Source organism: Struthio camelus, chromosome 25, assembly GCF_040807025.1.
Source record: "Struthio camelus isolate bStrCam1 chromosome 25, bStrCam1.hap1, whole genome shotgun sequence".
Taxonomy (NCBI): Eukaryota; Metazoa; Chordata; class Aves; order Struthioniformes; family Struthionidae; genus Struthio; species Struthio camelus.
The window spans coordinates 5,230,847-5,247,280 of NC_090966.1; the positions used below are offsets into that span (position 1 = coordinate 5,230,847).

The window sequence follows — 16,434 nt, forward strand, 5'->3', positions numbered from 1 at the left end:
GGGACAGGAAGGGAACACCTGGATCGCTTTTTTTTCTGTTTTAGAAAAGAAATTAAATTTAGCAAAAAAGTCTTCAACTGTCTTTTAGCAAGTCTGCGTTTCTGACCTTTTCTTCAGAATCGTAAAAAATACTCACAAGAGTTGGAGCTAGAAATTTAAAAAAAAAAAAAAAAGATTTTTCTGGTACTGATTAACTATTTGACTAACTTTTACCGCTGTTTTTTTCTTCTTTTTTGCACTAAAAATAAAAAATAAAAAATAAAAACAAGCCCAAAACCTAATGCCCAGGAAACACAAAAAGTAGCTTAGAGGCAGTTCCTTTTTCATATTTACAATGGCGTTTTAGTCTATTTTGACTCCTTAAAAAAAAATAAAATAAAATAAACACCTTCCAAGCTCGTCCGTTTGCTGAGGTTGCAATCGCGCCTGCCGGGAGCGCCGGGGCCGCGCTCGGAAGAGCACAGTCGTGACGCGCGCCGCGGGGCCTGCGGCGCGGTTTGGTTTGGTTTTGTTCTAGGTTTTTGTTTTGTTTTGTTTTCCCCCTCTTTTTCTCCAGCCGAATGGCAAAACAAGAGTTTTTTGGAGCCCGAAAGAAAGTCCCTGGGCGGCGTGGCGGCCGCTAGCGCCGGTAGCGATGCTTTTGCACTGCACGTGGCACGGAGGATCGCAAAGTGCTTCCAAGGCGTTAGGTCGGTAATCCTCACTCCAGGCCTGCGAGGTAGGTAAGTAGCATCACCCCCAGCTGGGGGAAACTGAGGCACAGAGAAGTCTTTGTTTGCTTGTTTGTTTGTTTTTGTTCTCTCCCCTCCTTTCCTTCCTTCTGTTTTGCCCCCGGTCACGGAGCCGGGAGGTGGCGAAAGCGGGCAAAACCTCTGTGCTCCGCGGCTCCGGCGTGGGGACCCGGCTTTGCCCCCCTCTCCCTTCCCGTTACGTCCCCGCTGAGGCGCCTTCTTTCCCTCCACCCCAAGTTAAAAACCTCAGGAGCCTCCGGAAACCCTCCGAAAGGGCCCGTTTAAAGAAAAAAAAAAAAAAACGAACAAAACCTCAACCGCTTCTAGGATAAACCGGCGGCGCCGGCTCCGAGCTCGGGGCGCTCGCGTCCAGGCTGCCGGCGGTCCGGTCCGTCGAGCCGCCCGCTCCCGACGCGCGGCCGGGCCGGCCAAGGGCGGCGCGGGAGGCTTCGCCGAAATTTCCTTTTTTTTTTTCGCCTGGCGCCCAGAGAGCGGGTAACGCGCGGGCGCCATCGCGGGGCTGGTTATTCTCCTTCCCTTCGGGTTCCTGCTTTGACCAGAGATTTATTTCCCGGTTGTTCAGGTCGGGCTCGATTCGAAGTCGGCTGGCGGCTCCTTCCACGGGTTTCCTCGGCTTCTCGAAGGGTCCGTCCGCGGGGGGCCGGCTGGGGCTGCCTCCGGAGACGTACGGCAGCGTCCTCCCTCCCGCCAACCCCCTGCCGCGGCAAAGCCGCTCGGCAGGACGACGGCCCGAGCCCCGCCGAAGGCCACGGGGGGGGGGGCTCGAGCGCGGATCGAAGCGCTTCCCCGAAGCGGGGCCGCGGGGAGGCGAGAAACGACCGGCGGCAAAAATCCACCCGCACCGCTCGGCGGGCCGCGCAACGCCGCTGCCTTCCCTCGCGAAAGCAAAGATCCTCCCGAAAAAGCACCGATGGCTCTGCCGGGAGAGAGCCCCGGGGGAGCCGGCGGCCGGCGCCAGCAGCGGAGCCGCCCGCCTCGGCGGCGCCCTGCACGGCTCCCCGTACGTGTCCCCCTCTTCTCGCTAGACCACTGCAACAATCACATTAACACGACTGTGGGTTTGGTGGTGGTTGTTGTCTTGTTGTTGTTGTCGTCGGTTTGTTTTGTTTTTTTTTTTTTCTCCTCAATGATACAGTTTGAACCAGTTATCAAAAAAACGCTTGCTGCTGGAAAACACAATTATAATCACCGATGTCTGAATAAACTGTTCTAGGCAAGTTCTGTAAAAAGTAGAGAGCCAGAGATTTAAGGAAGTAAGAAACCGCTTTTCAATAGGACAAATGACAAGGCTTTTTTTTAAAAAAAAAAATGGAAAATTTGTTTAAATTCTGCCCGTGCCTCTCCCGCCTGCGGCCACGCGGCCGGCCGAGCACGGCGGCGCGGGATTCCCACGGCCGCTCTCCCGCGGCGCGCCGGGGCCGTTCGGCTTCTCCACCCGCCTCCGAATTCCTCGCTTGTCTACGGAAAAAGGGCCAATACTTCTTTAAAGCTGCAAACCTTTAGGGGCCTGATCCAGCGCCCCTCACGCGGAGGGGGAGAGAGGGCAGAGCGGGATGCGGTCGGGCCACGTTCAGCTCGACTTCACCGCCACCGATTTTTCCAAGAACATTCGATAAAGGGTCGTTTTTCTGCAGGTACAGTGAAAAATAGCAAGATGGGACTTTTTAAAAAAAAAAAAAAAAAAAGAAAAAACCGCGCGAACCTTTCGAACCGGAAAGCAGTTTGCGCCGATCGTTCCGTCAGGTTTTCCTTAAACTCGATGTGCGTTTGGATTTAAAAAAAAAAAAAAAAATTTGGCTCCCATTCATTTTTTTTTCTCTCTCTCCTTCTTGCTTTTTTTTTTTTTTTTCCCACTCCTTTGCTTATCCTCGGTAAAACTGAGGTAAATCTCGGTAAAACATTTAACAGCATCATAGTGGAGAAGATGGTTTGACGCTGCCTCCGTTCCGACCCGGGAGGCCCGTTCCTTTCGGTTCTGTGACACATGGCTTAAGGGCGTTTGGAGAAGCGCCCGGGCTGGCGTGCTTGCGCCGCCGGCGAGCCCCGCGTACCCCGCTTTGCGTAGTCACCCCCAACGCCCAGGAGAGGTGCTTGAAGGCAAGTCCACGCTCGTATGCCCTTTAGCGGAAGATTCCCGATCCCAAGCTCTTTAATAATTTGGTTTCCCGCGGGAGTCGGATCGATAAAGGCTTTTAATCCAGTGGCTTCTCTTTTTTCTTTTTTAATTTAAAAAGAAAAAAAAAAAAAAAGGGAAATAAAAGCGTTCCCAATTGAAAAAGGTAGTGGGCTCCAATTTGTCCAAGGTCTCGAAGAGTCGCGACATCTGACAGCTTTTGCATCACGGTGAAATTTATAACTGGCTTGAAAAGGCCAAAAAATAAGCTGCTGCCATCTTTTCCACTATGTCTGAAGTTCCTGTCGTTCTCCATAGAGAGCTCATAACACTTGGTTACCTGCACATAACTCCTGGCTCATAAGAAATTATGAAACTTAACTTCTCTTTTCATTAAAAAAATAAAATATTCAAGACTATCAGCTTTTATATAAAATATCAGCAAGCCCAAAAAAAAAAAAAAAACAATTGCTGAGGTAACTTCATACCTTGAGGTAGCTTTTTTTTTTCTTTTCTTTTCTTTTCTCTTCTCTTTTTTTTTTTTCTCCTCTCGTTGCTCAAACACACAGCAATACCTGGCCTTCCCCCACATCTCGCTGTTGTTGCAATGTTTAAAAGGACAGTAACTGCTGACGCGGTGCCTTAGCAATAAACCGCCCGCGTTCCTGATGCTGCATGATCCAAATTCAAAAGCCAGTTCTCGCTTTGGACGATGCACCCAGGAATACGACTGCTGGAACAGAAGGTCTGGTCTCCACTTCGAAAAGAAACGTTAAAATCGTCAGTGCGAGGGGGGGGGGGTTTGCTTTTCTTTTTTCTTCCTCCCTCCCAATTCCCTCCTCGTTTCAGCCCCGAATGCTCCCAAAGCCGGCCCGGCTCCGGCTCCCAAAACTAAAAGCTGCTTCGCTTTCGCCGCCCCGGAGCCGCGCGGGAAGCGGCGCCCAGCTGTGTTTCGGCTGGATTTCGCTCCGGCCGGGCAGGACTTGGCTCCGCTCGCGGCGTGCAGACGAGACCTTACCCTGCGCGGAAGAGGCGATCGCAGCAGTTACTGTCCCTTCCAAATACTCATAGTAAAAACAAATCATTAAAATATATCTAAAATATAAAATCCACGTAAGAGTGACGGGAATCAGTGACCATATTACATTCGTTTGACGTATATATTTGGCATTGTCTCACGAGAACAGTTATTCTTGCTGCAGAAAGGAGGGTGCTGGTTTGTTTTTTAAATAAGGAAAAAAAATCTTAAAAAAAAAAATATAAGAAAAACGTGCCAAATTTCAGAAATATTTTTCCCCCCCACCTAGAGAGATCAGAGGGGAAATAAAAGACAAACAACGCCAGGAGAGTCAACGTGAACTGGCATCTTCCCAGTGGGCTAATAAAAAAAAAAAAATCCCCCGGGTGTTTTTTCTAAAAACCTGCATTCTCGTGCTGCAGAAAAACCGAAGGGAATTTGGGGCACAAATCGCATGTTCCGGGTGCGGAAACCGAGGCCGAACACGCGCGTCCCCAGCAGACCTCGGAGGACTTGGCCAAGGAGGCCGCGGTCCCTCCCTCCGCCTGGACGCCGGGGAAGCTCCGGTGCCAAAACTTCCCCGGATTCAGCCGTGAGGATTGCAGCAAAGCTGGGATCTAAACCCAAATCCCAGGCGGCCTTAAGCCCCATCGCCCTGTGCACCCTAAATCCCTTCGGCTCTCCGACGACCCCCAGCCTTCACTCTTCTGCATGCATCTAGTTCCCATCATCTGATTGCTAAATAGATCGTTTCCTACCCAGCATGGTTTTCTTTGCTTTTTTTTTTTTCGTTTGTTTTATTGCTCTTGCTTTGAGGGAGGAGGAAAAAAAAAAAAAATCAAAAGCCTTCCCCTCACCCCGTCCCTTCCCCGGACGGTTTTCCGCGTCCCTAGGACGGGTCGTCATGCCCGCAGCTGAGGTCACAGAGAAAAACGGTCACTGCTTGGGTTGCATGTCCCAATTCTGCCATCATTTCATAGGCTTCGAAAAAAAAACCAAAAAAAAATTTTTTTTTCTTTTAAAGTAAACTAAATTAAAAATCAAAAGAAACATTCAGACAAATGAAAGAAAAAAAAACCAAATCCTGGAAAACAGAGGTGCTCTCCTGGCTTCTAAGGCTCTGCAAGGCGCTGCGCTGCAGGCGGCACGCCTGCGCTCGGGAGGCGCTGAGGCTCGAGCAGCGCAGAGCTCCGGGGGCATCCGAGCCCATCAGGCGCCCAGGCCTCGGGGCGCGCGTTTGTTCGCCCGCGGTGGATCTCCTTACCCGTGGGAGGTGGTAACAGCCCGCTGGAACTTCTTAAAAAATATATAATAATAATAAAACCTAGGAAGGCCAAAATAAAAATCAAAACGCTCCAAAAGGCGTAAAACCGCTCTGGGAATTTTTCGTCAGCCGCGCTGCTGGGGGAAGGCCGGGAGGGAGCGGGGGGACGGGGAGACGCAGCTGCCGGAAAGCTCCCACGCAACGATCCGGGTGGCTTGGTACCTCCAAAGGCTACTTAAATGAGAGGGTCGACGCTGCACCAGCGAGGGGGGACCGAGCACGCGCGCGGCCCTGCGCCGGCGGGCTGTGCCGCTCCTCCCGGGGACCCTGGCGCCGCTCCGGCCACGGCAGCGAGAGCGCATCGGGTTCGCCCGCCACGCTGCAGCACGTCTCACTTCATTTAAGTAGCTGTTCTGGCACACGGAGCTAAAAACGGATCCAATTATGCGGTCTGATTTGAACCTAGACATCTACCTTGGAAGCCAATCAAACTGCCTTTTAATCTCGATCGGGTAATGAAAAATTAGCATCTGTCTACGGTAACTGATTCCCAGCCACTCTTAAGCCCGGCCTTGGCTTGTTCCACTTTTCACGTTGCCGTCGTTGCTGCTCTTATTTCCTTCGTGCTTGCGTCTGGCCGCTCTGTCCCTTCTGATGCTGCTGCTTCACCTGGGCCAGGATGTCGCGGATCTTGCGCTGTGCCATCTGGGGACGAAAAGAGCAGAGGCCGCGTTGGGGGGAGCCGCTCTGCACCCTCCCGCCTGCCCTCCGGCTTCGCCCCCCCGCGCCCTCCCCAACCTCTGTCCGGCTTATTTGGACGCCGGGGAAGAGGGACATGATTTTGCCTGTCGGGAAAGACGTAGAGCAACCGGTGAGAGTCCGGCAGCCCGAGCGGTCTGACCTGGGCAAACAACGGAGGGGAGAAAGGGAAGCAAACGCCGGCTGCTTAGGCCAGGGAAAGGAGTGAAAAGCAGAAGGCTTCAAATGCATCTGCAGCTGCAGAGAAGAGCAAAGCCTGGCTCAGGCCAGGTTTGGCTGAAAAGGCAGGACAGTCTCTTCGATGAGGACTGCAAACAGGGAGGGAGAGCGCAGGATCTCCATCGCTGGTGGTTTTAAGAACCTGAGACATAAAGGACTGTCAGGAAGTAAGTGAGAAGAGCTGATGGTTCATCAGGGTAGGGGTGGACTAGGTGACTCGTGGAGATCCCTTTCTGTCCTATTTTTAGGCTGGTTTCCTCAGGAAGTCAGAGTTATGCAGTCATGCTCCATGAATGCGTGTGTGCGCGCCTGCATGCACTCGAGCAATTCCCTTTCCTTCCCCCCGCCATCACCTTCGAGAGCCCCCACGGGCCACAGCGGGCACCTCACGGCTATCCAGCTCTGCAAAAATCAACTGCCAAGCGGAGGAAAACAATCCCGCAGGAGGAAAGGTGCCAAGCAAACGCAACCCTTACGAGACGTCAGAGAAGCCACAAGCACAAGCGCGCGCCGGGCACCGGATCTCACTAGTTCTGCCGCTCGCAGACCCGCTTGCCCTGCGGCCTCAGGAGCCCCCACCGTCCCCCTGCCGCTGCCCCTCTCCCCCCGGCTCGCGGGCAGCGCAGCGGCAGCCCCCGCGCGCTCTACCTGGCTGGCGTAGAAATGCCCGATGATCTTCACGATGACCTGCTCGTTCTCGTCGGGGGTCTGATCCCGCGGCACCACCACCTCGGCCGCCGTCAGGTTCTGCAGCTCGTTGACCTGCGGGGATGGGGCAGAGCCCACCCCGTTACCCACTATCCTGCCGGCAGACAGACCCCCGGGCCAACAGCCGCTCATCCGGCCTCGGCACCCCGCCGGGAGCTGGTGCAGAGCGATGGCGCGGCCGGCACGCAGCCCTCCCTCCAGGGACGTCAGCAATCCCAGGGTTTCCTCATCGCAGCCCCACGAAAGCTCTCCCACCCGAGTCCTTCCAAACTTGAGTTTTACTTACGGTTTTGCCTCCTTTGCCGATGACCCTCCCTGCAGCCGAGGCAGGGACCCGGATGTGCGTCTCCAGCTTTACTTCTTCTTTAGGTCCAAAAAAGTTCTCTTCCTTGAGTTTTCCGTAAATCCTGCCTTGTGCCTGCAGCAGGGAGGGAAGAAGGGGTCAAATTCGACTGGAGAGCTGCCCTGGCCCCGGCAGCAGACCACGTCTCCCTCCCCCTGAGCCACGTGAGATGCAGATGCCTTGTGCTTTTAGGCCATCTCAGCCCCAGGGAGGGATGAGGCTACGTTAATCCAGCCGCAGATTCGGGGGCTTTCAAATGCACGGCAAGAAGGGACGCAGCCGCTCTGCTCTTCCCATTAGCGCTACGCGAGGAAGGAAACGGGCTGCCCGGGAGCGGCTGCCCGGCACGGGGCTGCAGGAGGGCCAAGCCGCGCAGCGAGGGCGCCAGCGACCGCCCGCGGCATCGGCAGAGCCCTGCTGGCACCCAGGTCCCCGCGGAGACAGCAGCGACGGAGGAACCTTGAACTGAGCTTCCGGAGGGCCCGTAATGACGACCATGCGCACTTTGGAGTCCGGCGTCTCCGGAGGTGCAATCTGAAAGGGAGGAGAGAGGTGGTCACGGCTGCGGGGCGATGACACGGGCACCTCTAGTCCCAGCTCGCTGGGGTGCCATCCCACCCGCTGCCATCCGCCCGCGGTGGCGGGCTCAGGGGCCACGCACCCACCAGGATTAGTCACCCAGAAGTAACGCCTGGGGTTTTAAGGCTTGGCTTGCTCTCCCCCAGCTGGAAAGTCATCTGCTTTGTAAGGTGGTGATGCTGAGCCTGCCGGCAACATCAAAATAGAGCTCCTGGCCAGGAAAAGGCTACCTTGATAGAGGCACTTGCGAACCGCGAGAGCTGCTTAATGTGCTGGCCCTTCTTGCCGATGATCGCGCCGACTGCCTGAGCGGGGATGAAGACGTGCACAGTCTCTTGCTCCGGAGGCTGCGTGCAGAGTACGTGGTGTCACCGTTCAGGCTCAGTACAGCCACAAAGACTCAACCGCCCCCCTGCCAGCCTGAGTGACACCCATGCAACACCCAAAGGTGCTGGACTGAGCCAGGGCCAGACCCCGCTAGGGCCTGAGCGCACTCTCTGTTGGGTCTGCAAGAGTTTCAGAGAGGAGACGCAGCAGCCAGCAGGATCAGAACCTGACTGCTGCTAGCGAAGGACGCTAAGGGCATAACCCTGCTCACGGCAGGGATCTTCTCCATGCAGCGGAGATTCAACCCTGCATCCCAAGGAGGAGCCGACAGCTTCCTGGAGCTGGAAACAGGAGAAACGGGAGCAGCTCATGCTGCCAGACCATTCACCTACCATAAAGGAGCTGTACGGAGCTGCCCCGGAGACGCTGCTCGGCGGAGGAGGTACTGCGTTGGAGGAGGCAGGGAAGAGGCCAACCGCTGCCAGGTTGAGGCCAGGGATGAGGTGAGATTGTAACTGAGGGAGTGAGGAGAGAAACACTCATTGCTTTTATTAGAGCATCCTCTTGGAGAGTTCAGATCAGACCAGAAGCAGGGCAGGGCCTTTCACCCTCTGCGACCCAAACCACACTCACACTCATGGCTGCCACGTCGTTCTCGTAGGCTTCCCGCACTTTCTTCATGATCTCCTGCTCTGCTTTGCAGCAGTTCTCGATGGAGCCCTTCACCGTGATGGTCCTTTCAGGGTTGTACAGAGTCAAGTCCTGCAAGCTGAGAGGAAACAGAGCATCACCCTGGCGAAGCGGCAGGCGTGAGCCCGTCCCCTGCCCCCCAAGGGGCACGTGTTATGCCAGGGCCTCCTTCCCTTCTCGAAGGTGGAGACCAGGGGTGCTGGACACCAAGGATGCTGCTGTCACCATCACAGCAGGGTCTTAGCACTGTAAAGGCAGCGCCTGCCTGCTTGCACCCAGAGCAGGGACCAGCATCCCGGTTTGCCCTGGGAAGTCAACCCTCCCTTCCCCAAGCAGGACGTAAGAGCGCAGACGTGGTCCTGCCTGGCTACAAAACCCAGCCAGGCAGCCCCGAATGCTGCAACATGCCACTCAAAGAAGGAGGAGGGGAAAAAATAAAATATAATGCCAAGCTTCTTCAAGAGATCTTTGGGGAGTTAAGTACCCATGGCTCAGGCAGGTTTCCCAGTGACGGGCAGACATCTCTGCCTGCTTCGGTCACCCCCCACCACCACCACCATCAGCACCTCCGGGCTGAGAAAGGTCTGCCCTGATTTTCCAGGAAGAGGCGAAGGGTGCGAGAAGCCTTACGACGAGATGGTGATTTTTGTCTCTGTGTCCTGCTCGACTTTCTTCAAGTTTCGCCCTTCTTTGCCGATCAGGCGCCCCACAAAGTTGTTATGGGCCAAGATTTTCAGAGGCACTTCATCAGCTCTTGAGGGAGGAACAGGAAAAAAAAAAAACATTAACAATTACTACAGCCAGAATGGGAGGGATTTGGTACAAAGTGATGGGGGAGGCTAAAGTCCCCGTGCTTTAAAGCCCAGCAGCCCCCCAAACCCAAGCAGTGCCGAGTCAAGGCTCCCGCACGGAGCATCATCTGGCTCCGAGCGTTAGGAAGCTATTGCAGCCCAGCAAAAAGCTGTGCACGGGATGTGTGTGCACCAGGAAGAAGAGGGAAACCTTACGTCTTGGTGTCTTTCGCCTCCTTCTGCATGATCTCCAAAATCATCTTGCAGGCAGCAGAGCAGCCCTCCGGGGTGGAATGGATGCTGATGGCTTTTTCAGCAGCTCCCGCGTTCTCTTTCCGGTGCACATCGATCCTGAAAGCGCAAAGCAGCACTGAGATAGGCACCAGAGAGAGGCCACCAGGCTCGGCGGCTTCCCAGAGGTGAGTGCAGCTGCTCCTCTTCCCAAACATCCCTGCAGGTTGCCTCAAACTTGCACGTGAGCGCAAGACTACATGCACACGGGGGAACGCAGAAGGAGTTAACTCCCAGCCTGATATACAACATGGACACAGGCAGTGGCTGGAAGCTCAAATCACAGAAATCAAAATAAGGCACCAGTAGCTACTTATTTTAAGTAACAGGATTGATTAGCTGGTGGAACAAACCCGTGCCTGGGGGACAGGGTGGGCTGTCCATCACTATGTCGGAGATAAAGCCTTCCTTAGGGGAGAAGCGTCGCAGCCAATACAAGGCAGTGGCCCAAAAGCAAGAGCATCTGGGTGAACCTCAACAAGCTCGTGCTAAACGAGGCCAGATGAAGTGGTGATCTGCTGAACTAGCGATCTCCTGAACTAGTGATCTCCCCACATGCTCCCCAGGGCTCTTCTGCTGCCCTGCAGCGAGGAGCCTGGGGATCCCATCACAGCCAGGGCAGTCCTGGAAAGGGAGAGGAACGAGGAAGCTCAGCCAGGAAGCCTGGCTAGGAGTCAGCATGGGATCTCAGCACTTGGACAACACAGCCCTGCACAGCGGGAACGCTGGAGACAGAGGCTGCCGGGCGATCTGCTAACAGCCCCTTCTGAGGAACCACCTCTGCACGTCACACTCCTAAATAAGGTGCAAAACAGCACCCCAAGGCCCCGGCTGGAGAACAGGAGGAGAAGGGACTCACTTGGACTGCGTCTGCTTGGTGATGTTCCTGATGGTGGCCCCCTCCTTGCCGATGATGGCGCCCACGTACTGTGTGGGCACCAGGAGGCGGAGGGGGATGTCCACCGGCTGCTGCTTGACGGGTGCCCCCGCAGTGACAGGGGAGCCCTGCCTGGGGGCGCCCCGGGCCCCGAAGCCGCCCCGTCGCCCGTTCTCCGGCCCTTGCATGGACTGCTCGTCAGGGATGTAGGAGACTTTCAGCGCGTGGTTCTCCAGCTGGTGTCCGTTCAGCTTCATGATTGCTCTGGAGGGGGAGCAGAGAGAGAAGGGGTTGGTGCCAGAGGCATTTCCCAGCTCAGCCGGCTGTTCCCATCCTGCTGCCCAGCTCCGGCAGCCTCTGGGGACACTCGCGGGTGAGCGGGGCAGATGTGAGGCATCCGTACAGCAGCTTGGCGCCCCGTCGAGGGACTGGGAATCGGAACGGGCCAAGCCCTCCCTGGCTCAGCTCCCAGCAAGGAAGCCCCGGAGCAAGGGAAGGAGATTCCCTCGATGCCGCGGGGACCTGGCAGGACTTTCTACCCAGTCGGGCTGAGCCAAAGCATTTGAAGGGGACCCTCTCCAAGCCCTCGGCCTCGGGGCAGGGGACAAAAGCAACGTGCACAGGACGGGATGCGGGCAGGGCTGGACGCAACGGGTCAGGGAGTCTTTCCCTCATGATTTTTTTCCTGATATTTTAAATCCATCTCCCGGCAGGCGTTTTGGGGGCTGGCTGCAAGACCTGAAAGCTGTCGATAGATGGGGCTGGCAGCAAGAGCAAAACAGCTGCTCTCTGCCACAGGGCTCCGCAACTCTCATTCCTAAGGTTTCTACAAAGACAACTCAAACTCTGGTTCTCTGCAAAGCGGTCAGTGACTCAACTCTTGCAAAAAAAAAAAAGAAACCCACAAGTGATCAAACAGAAACTTCCCCGCAGAATGTGAAGGACCCGAGTCAGAAAGGCACTCAATAACGTCTGCAGGCTCCCTGGAGGAGAAGTGAGCACCTACTGCGAGGCAGGGAAAGGCATCGGTGGCTAAAATCCGGGGACCAGGGAACAGGACTGGATCTCCAGGGATGGGCCAAGGCACGCGCATCTGCCTACCCCCGGCTTTGCGAGACGACTGCCTGGCTTCGGGCTTGACAGGGGAGCTACATGGATAAAGCTCCTCGGTCCCGAGCTTCCCCAGTGGGGAAACCCAGGGTGTTTAACCTGATCCACTGCTAGCCAGGAGATTAAGGGCCTCACCGTCTCGAAATCACGGCTTTAAGTCCGAGACTCGGGCACGGCTGGGAGGCACAGGACTCGCAGGGCACGGCGCTCTGTCCCGTGTTATTGCAGCGAGTAAAACGAGACGGTGGTTCTCAAATGAAGTTTTGCTGCGGCCGCGCATGCGACCACAGCAAATTCGCAGCGGCCGCAGTTTTGACAGTTGAAGCATTATGGGCCGGGAGGTGATTTGGAAGCGCGCGTTTTCGTGGAGTGACCACACGCAAAATCCCCTGGGACGGCAGCATGGCCGCAGCGGCCACATTTGAGAAGTGCCAGAGTCGGTGACGTAAACCTTCCTGGATAAAAATCTATCAATCAGTGCCTGCGCTCTCCCTGGCTCCCCTCCAAGCAAAGTGCTGATCCCATCCCTTTTACAGCTTTCCAGAGCCCTTCATCTAGGCAAAAAGGAAAGGGAAATAAACACAGCAGCGAAGACCCAATTAATTTTCCATTTGCATTTAGTGTAAAGCCTAATCTTCCCCAGGCAGGATGGAGAGTCACGGAGTTGAAAGTCTCCCAGCGATATTGCCATCACCCCGCGAGGATGCATGTTGTCTCATGCCTACCAACTCCTATGATATTTAATCTCATTACTACTTTTTCTGAAGCCGTAATTCCTGAAATCATGTAAATACAAGAAAACTTTGGCTTTCCTTTGAACAAAAAGTTACGTCTTTAATCTTAGAGAAGATGTGCCTCATTTTTTACCCAAAGCTTACGAGCGTTCGGGTGAACGGGCTCTAACTCCCGGCACTGGAAATCACGCTCTCTGCACTAAGAAAGGGGCAGGGAACGGAGACGAGTTTCCCACCGGGGCAACGCGTGGCTCCGAGGGGGACAGAGAGCGGGGCTGCGGGTCACTCACTGTCGGGTCTGCTCCCGGTTGGCGTAGGTGACGTTGACGACCGCCGTCTCGCTGTCTGTGTTCACTTGGAGCAAAAGAGGCAGAAATCAGAGCCAGGGCGAGCGACTAGGGCGAAGCAACGAGTCCCCCCACCGGCGCTTCGCGTCCCCGGGGAGCCGCGACCTTCCTGCCTCGCTTAAAGGCTCCCAAGACGTCATCGCTCTCTGCGCTGAACCAGCAAAAGGAGAAAGCCACCAAGCCTAACCCCATCCGCTCGCCCGTGCTGGAGCCCAGGGACTGCCCCGGAGCTCCTCCGAGCCCTCCTTTCCATTTCTAGGAGGCTTATGGTAACCGTACTCTCATTAAACATCCCGGGGGCAATATTAAACCTCACATCTCAACTGATCGCCATTAGAGGCTGAGATAAAATCTGTCGAGCGGAGACAGATAGTCCCCCGCCGGCCTCCAGAGAGGTCCTTGCACCTTGCCCCGACGGAGCCGAGGCGGGAAGCCGTCAGGAGGAGGACGCCGGGCCCGCCGACGCGCCGTGCCCCGGCCTCGCTGAAGGGTTGCCCCAGGGTGCGGAGGGCACGGCGGCCGCGCGGAGCCGCGCTGCTCGCCCCCGGGCGCTCCCCCAGCCTCTACGTCTGTCTACGGGGAGGCACAAAACCCACAAGCGACCAGGCAGAGACCTCTCGGCGTCTTCTGCAGCGGCTCCGCGGACAAAGCAAAGCCGCCCACCCACCCCGGGAAACAGCCGGGGCAGAAAATAGCCCAATAAGTGCAAGTTGGCTTCTTTTTTTCCCCACTCTTACCTTGCTCGCAATTTTCTACGGTACCATACTGGGCTAGCAAACCATCCAGAACCTGGAAAAGGGAGAAGAAACCGCCTTACGCCGGGACCATCAGGACAGACCGAGGAAATGCGATCGATCAATAAAAGCAGCTTTCTAGTCATTAAGATTTCACAAGCAATTAGACTAACGGAGCTACCGGCTGCCCCAGGACGCTGGACCGCGGGGCCCCAGGAGCCAGCGAGGACGGTTTGGGGGGAGCAGGGGGAAAAAAAGCAGCAGGGAAAAGTCCCAGCAGCAGGCTGGAAAAAGGGATCCATTTTGTTCCTCGTACAACAGATAAATCGTATAACCTTATCATTAACGGGGGTTTTGTTGGCAGCGTTTACATCGCTTGAATCAGTAGAATTTGCTCCCATAATTGAAGGGGAATGAGCTACATGGATCTGGTATAATTATTTCTGATTAAGAACAAGGAAAAGGACAAATCAACTTTAATCCCAAGTACAGAAACCTGCGTGGGAATTAGTCCTTAAATCTGATCTGCACTTCTCTGTGGCAAGTCCCCGTAGGTCGGGCTTGTCCAGTGCCCTCCGGTTGCTCCTCTTACCTCCCATCGCAGCTGGGGTGGGATGTTTCTGATTTGAATTTTCCGGCTCCTGAAAGAAACGAAAAGCGATTCAAAACCAAATTTGGTGACAAAACTCCAGCTGTCTCGCGCCGAATTGTTTCGCGTTGACGTATCTAACGGAGCTGTACGTCTCCACGTGCTGCCGGCGTATCCGATGGCTCCCGGCGCGGCGGCCGGCTCGCACCCTCGCTCTCGCCCTGCAGAGCGGGCGCCTGGATTCACGCCGCGAGCCAAGACGGCAACGTTTCCCCCCCCCCCGCCTCGGCCTTTCTACAGCCCCAACGCGACCCCCGGCGTAAAAGCAGGAGGAGTTTGGCCAGGTTAAACACGAGGACTAGGAAGCAAAAAGGGAGCCCTGCCTGCACGCGATCCGCCCGGCCGGCGCTACGACGGGAAAGCGGCTCCCCTCGGCTTCCCGCCGCCGAGCCGTCCTCGCCGGGCGACGGCGAAGGTCTCCATCCGCTTTCTCCTCGGCGCCCAGGGCCGAGCGGCCCCTTCCCGAGCCAGCAACCCAAACGCGGAGGAGGGAGCGGCGGCGGAGGCCCGCGTCGCCGGCTGCAGCTTCCCGGCGCCCCGGGAGCCCAGCCTGGCGCGCGGCGAAAGCGGAGGGGAACCCGGGGCGACGGGGGCCAAACTGCCCCGCGACGGCCGAAAGAAACCCCGGGGACCCCCGGCCGTCCGGGAGCCCCTGCTCGAAGGGCCACCGGAGCGCGGGAGGAAAGGCCGCTCCGGCCGCAGCATCCGACCCCAGCCCGCCTCTCTGCTCGCGTTTTTGCTTCTTTCTCACCTCCCTTTTCCCAAAATAGATGCCTTTTTTTTTTTTTAAAATGCCGGCAGCTGCTGCCGACAGCTGAGGGGGGCGCGGAGCCGCCGGCCCCTCGCCTGCCGCCGCCGGCAAACGCCCCAGGCCCGGCTTTGCTCACGGCTGGGGCGTTTCGGCCCTCACCGGTGCTGCTTCCGGGCCAGAAACCGGGAAAAACCGAGCAGCGAAGAGTTCAGCCCCTCATTGAGACCCCCCGCTGCAAGCGGTGCTCGACGGGGGGGAACCGCTCTGCCCCCAGGGCTCGGCACCCCCCTCGCCTCCGCGCTGAGCTTTCGGACGCCCAAAGGGAAGGGAGAGCGACGCGGCGGCCCGCGCCGGGGAGACAACCTTGGCCCCGCTCAGGCCCCGGCTGCAAATCCGAAGGGCTTGCTAACGGCTCAAACGATCCAGAAAATGGATCCAGAAAAATGAAATTCTCGCTTCTTGTCTTCTAAATGCACAAACCCGGACGGCGGTTTCGCTCCAAGGAGGAGAAGAAACCGTCTGGCGGTGAAAAGGTCAAAAGCGCTCGGCGTTATTGGGCTTTCCCGTTGCAGCGCGACCGCGGTCGCTCCCGAGTTCGGCCCCCGCGGCACAGCGACCTTCAGGCAAGAGGAGATCGGTGCCAACAAAGCCAGGAGGCGGCGGGGACCGAGGCCGGGCCGGCGCGTCCTGCGCCGCGGGGGACCTCGCGCCCATCGGTGGCCCCTGCGCAGCTGGTCCTCAACGCCTACGTTTCCGCTGCCGGTGAGACGGTTCCTCATCGGTCCCTTTATCCCGCAAGGTAAAAGCATCCGCCCCGGAGAGCATCCTCCGAGGCGCGCTGCCGGTTTCGATCCTCACGCACCAAAACGCCGGGAAAGGCTGCTTCGGTTGGGCGGTCTTGAACAAAACCCAACATGATGTTTCCCAAAGTCACCTAGATTCGGACCGGGATGGCCGGGAAGATCTGGAGTTTCTCGCCCATTCGAAAGGCGAAAACGAGGCAGAAACGATTTTTAGCCAACGGGCCGGCTCGGAAACGCCCAATTTCGTCGCTGCTGCTGCAAACACAAACCGGGTGGATGGGATGGGGAAAAAAAAAACCAACGTGCACTTGCAACGCGTGCTGGGGAAGGAGGTGCGGGAAAGGAGCACGACTGGAGACCACATCTCTTGCTTCCGCGCGAATCCGCATCGCGGCGGCGCGTACGCGAGCGCAATGGCGCGCGCCGCCGGGAGAAGCGAGCCGGGTACGGCCTCGCGCCGTAATTCTGCTGGTGGCATCCGATTTTCTCCCCTTACAAAAAAAAAAAAAAGGAACCGGCTGGGATCTCCGCTTTCGTATCTCGGCGGGCCAAGCCAGGGAGCACGCGGTGGCCCG

The 16,434-nt window shown here is 56.6% G+C and overlaps 1 protein-coding gene across 1 annotated transcript in view; it reads right to left on the bottom strand.

Annotated features, from left to right (window-relative positions):
* Positions 1-2,601: 2,601 nt before the first annotated feature.
* Positions 2,602-16,434, bottom strand: part of IGF2BP1 (insulin like growth factor 2 mRNA binding protein 1) — a 32,411-nt gene continuing 18,578 nt past the window's right edge. The window contains exons 3-15 of the mRNA XM_068918962.1: positions 14,249-14,297; positions 13,660-13,711; positions 12,866-12,929; positions 10,714-10,995; positions 9,780-9,914; positions 9,403-9,525; positions 8,716-8,851; positions 8,475-8,597; positions 7,986-8,102; positions 7,636-7,710; positions 7,120-7,251; positions 6,774-6,887; positions 2,602-5,852 (exon numbers count right to left, since the gene is read on the bottom strand). Of these exons, the coding sequence (XP_068775063.1) occupies positions 5,760-5,852; positions 6,774-6,887; positions 7,120-7,251; positions 7,636-7,710; positions 7,986-8,102; positions 8,475-8,597; positions 8,716-8,851; positions 9,403-9,525; positions 9,780-9,914; positions 10,714-10,995; positions 12,866-12,929; positions 13,660-13,711; positions 14,249-14,297 (1,495 nt within the window). The 3' untranslated portion in view covers positions 2,602-5,759. The remainder of the gene's footprint in view (positions 5,853-6,773; positions 6,888-7,119; positions 7,252-7,635; positions 7,711-7,985; positions 8,103-8,474; positions 8,598-8,715; positions 8,852-9,402; positions 9,526-9,779; positions 9,915-10,713; positions 10,996-12,865; positions 12,930-13,659; positions 13,712-14,248; positions 14,298-16,434) is intronic.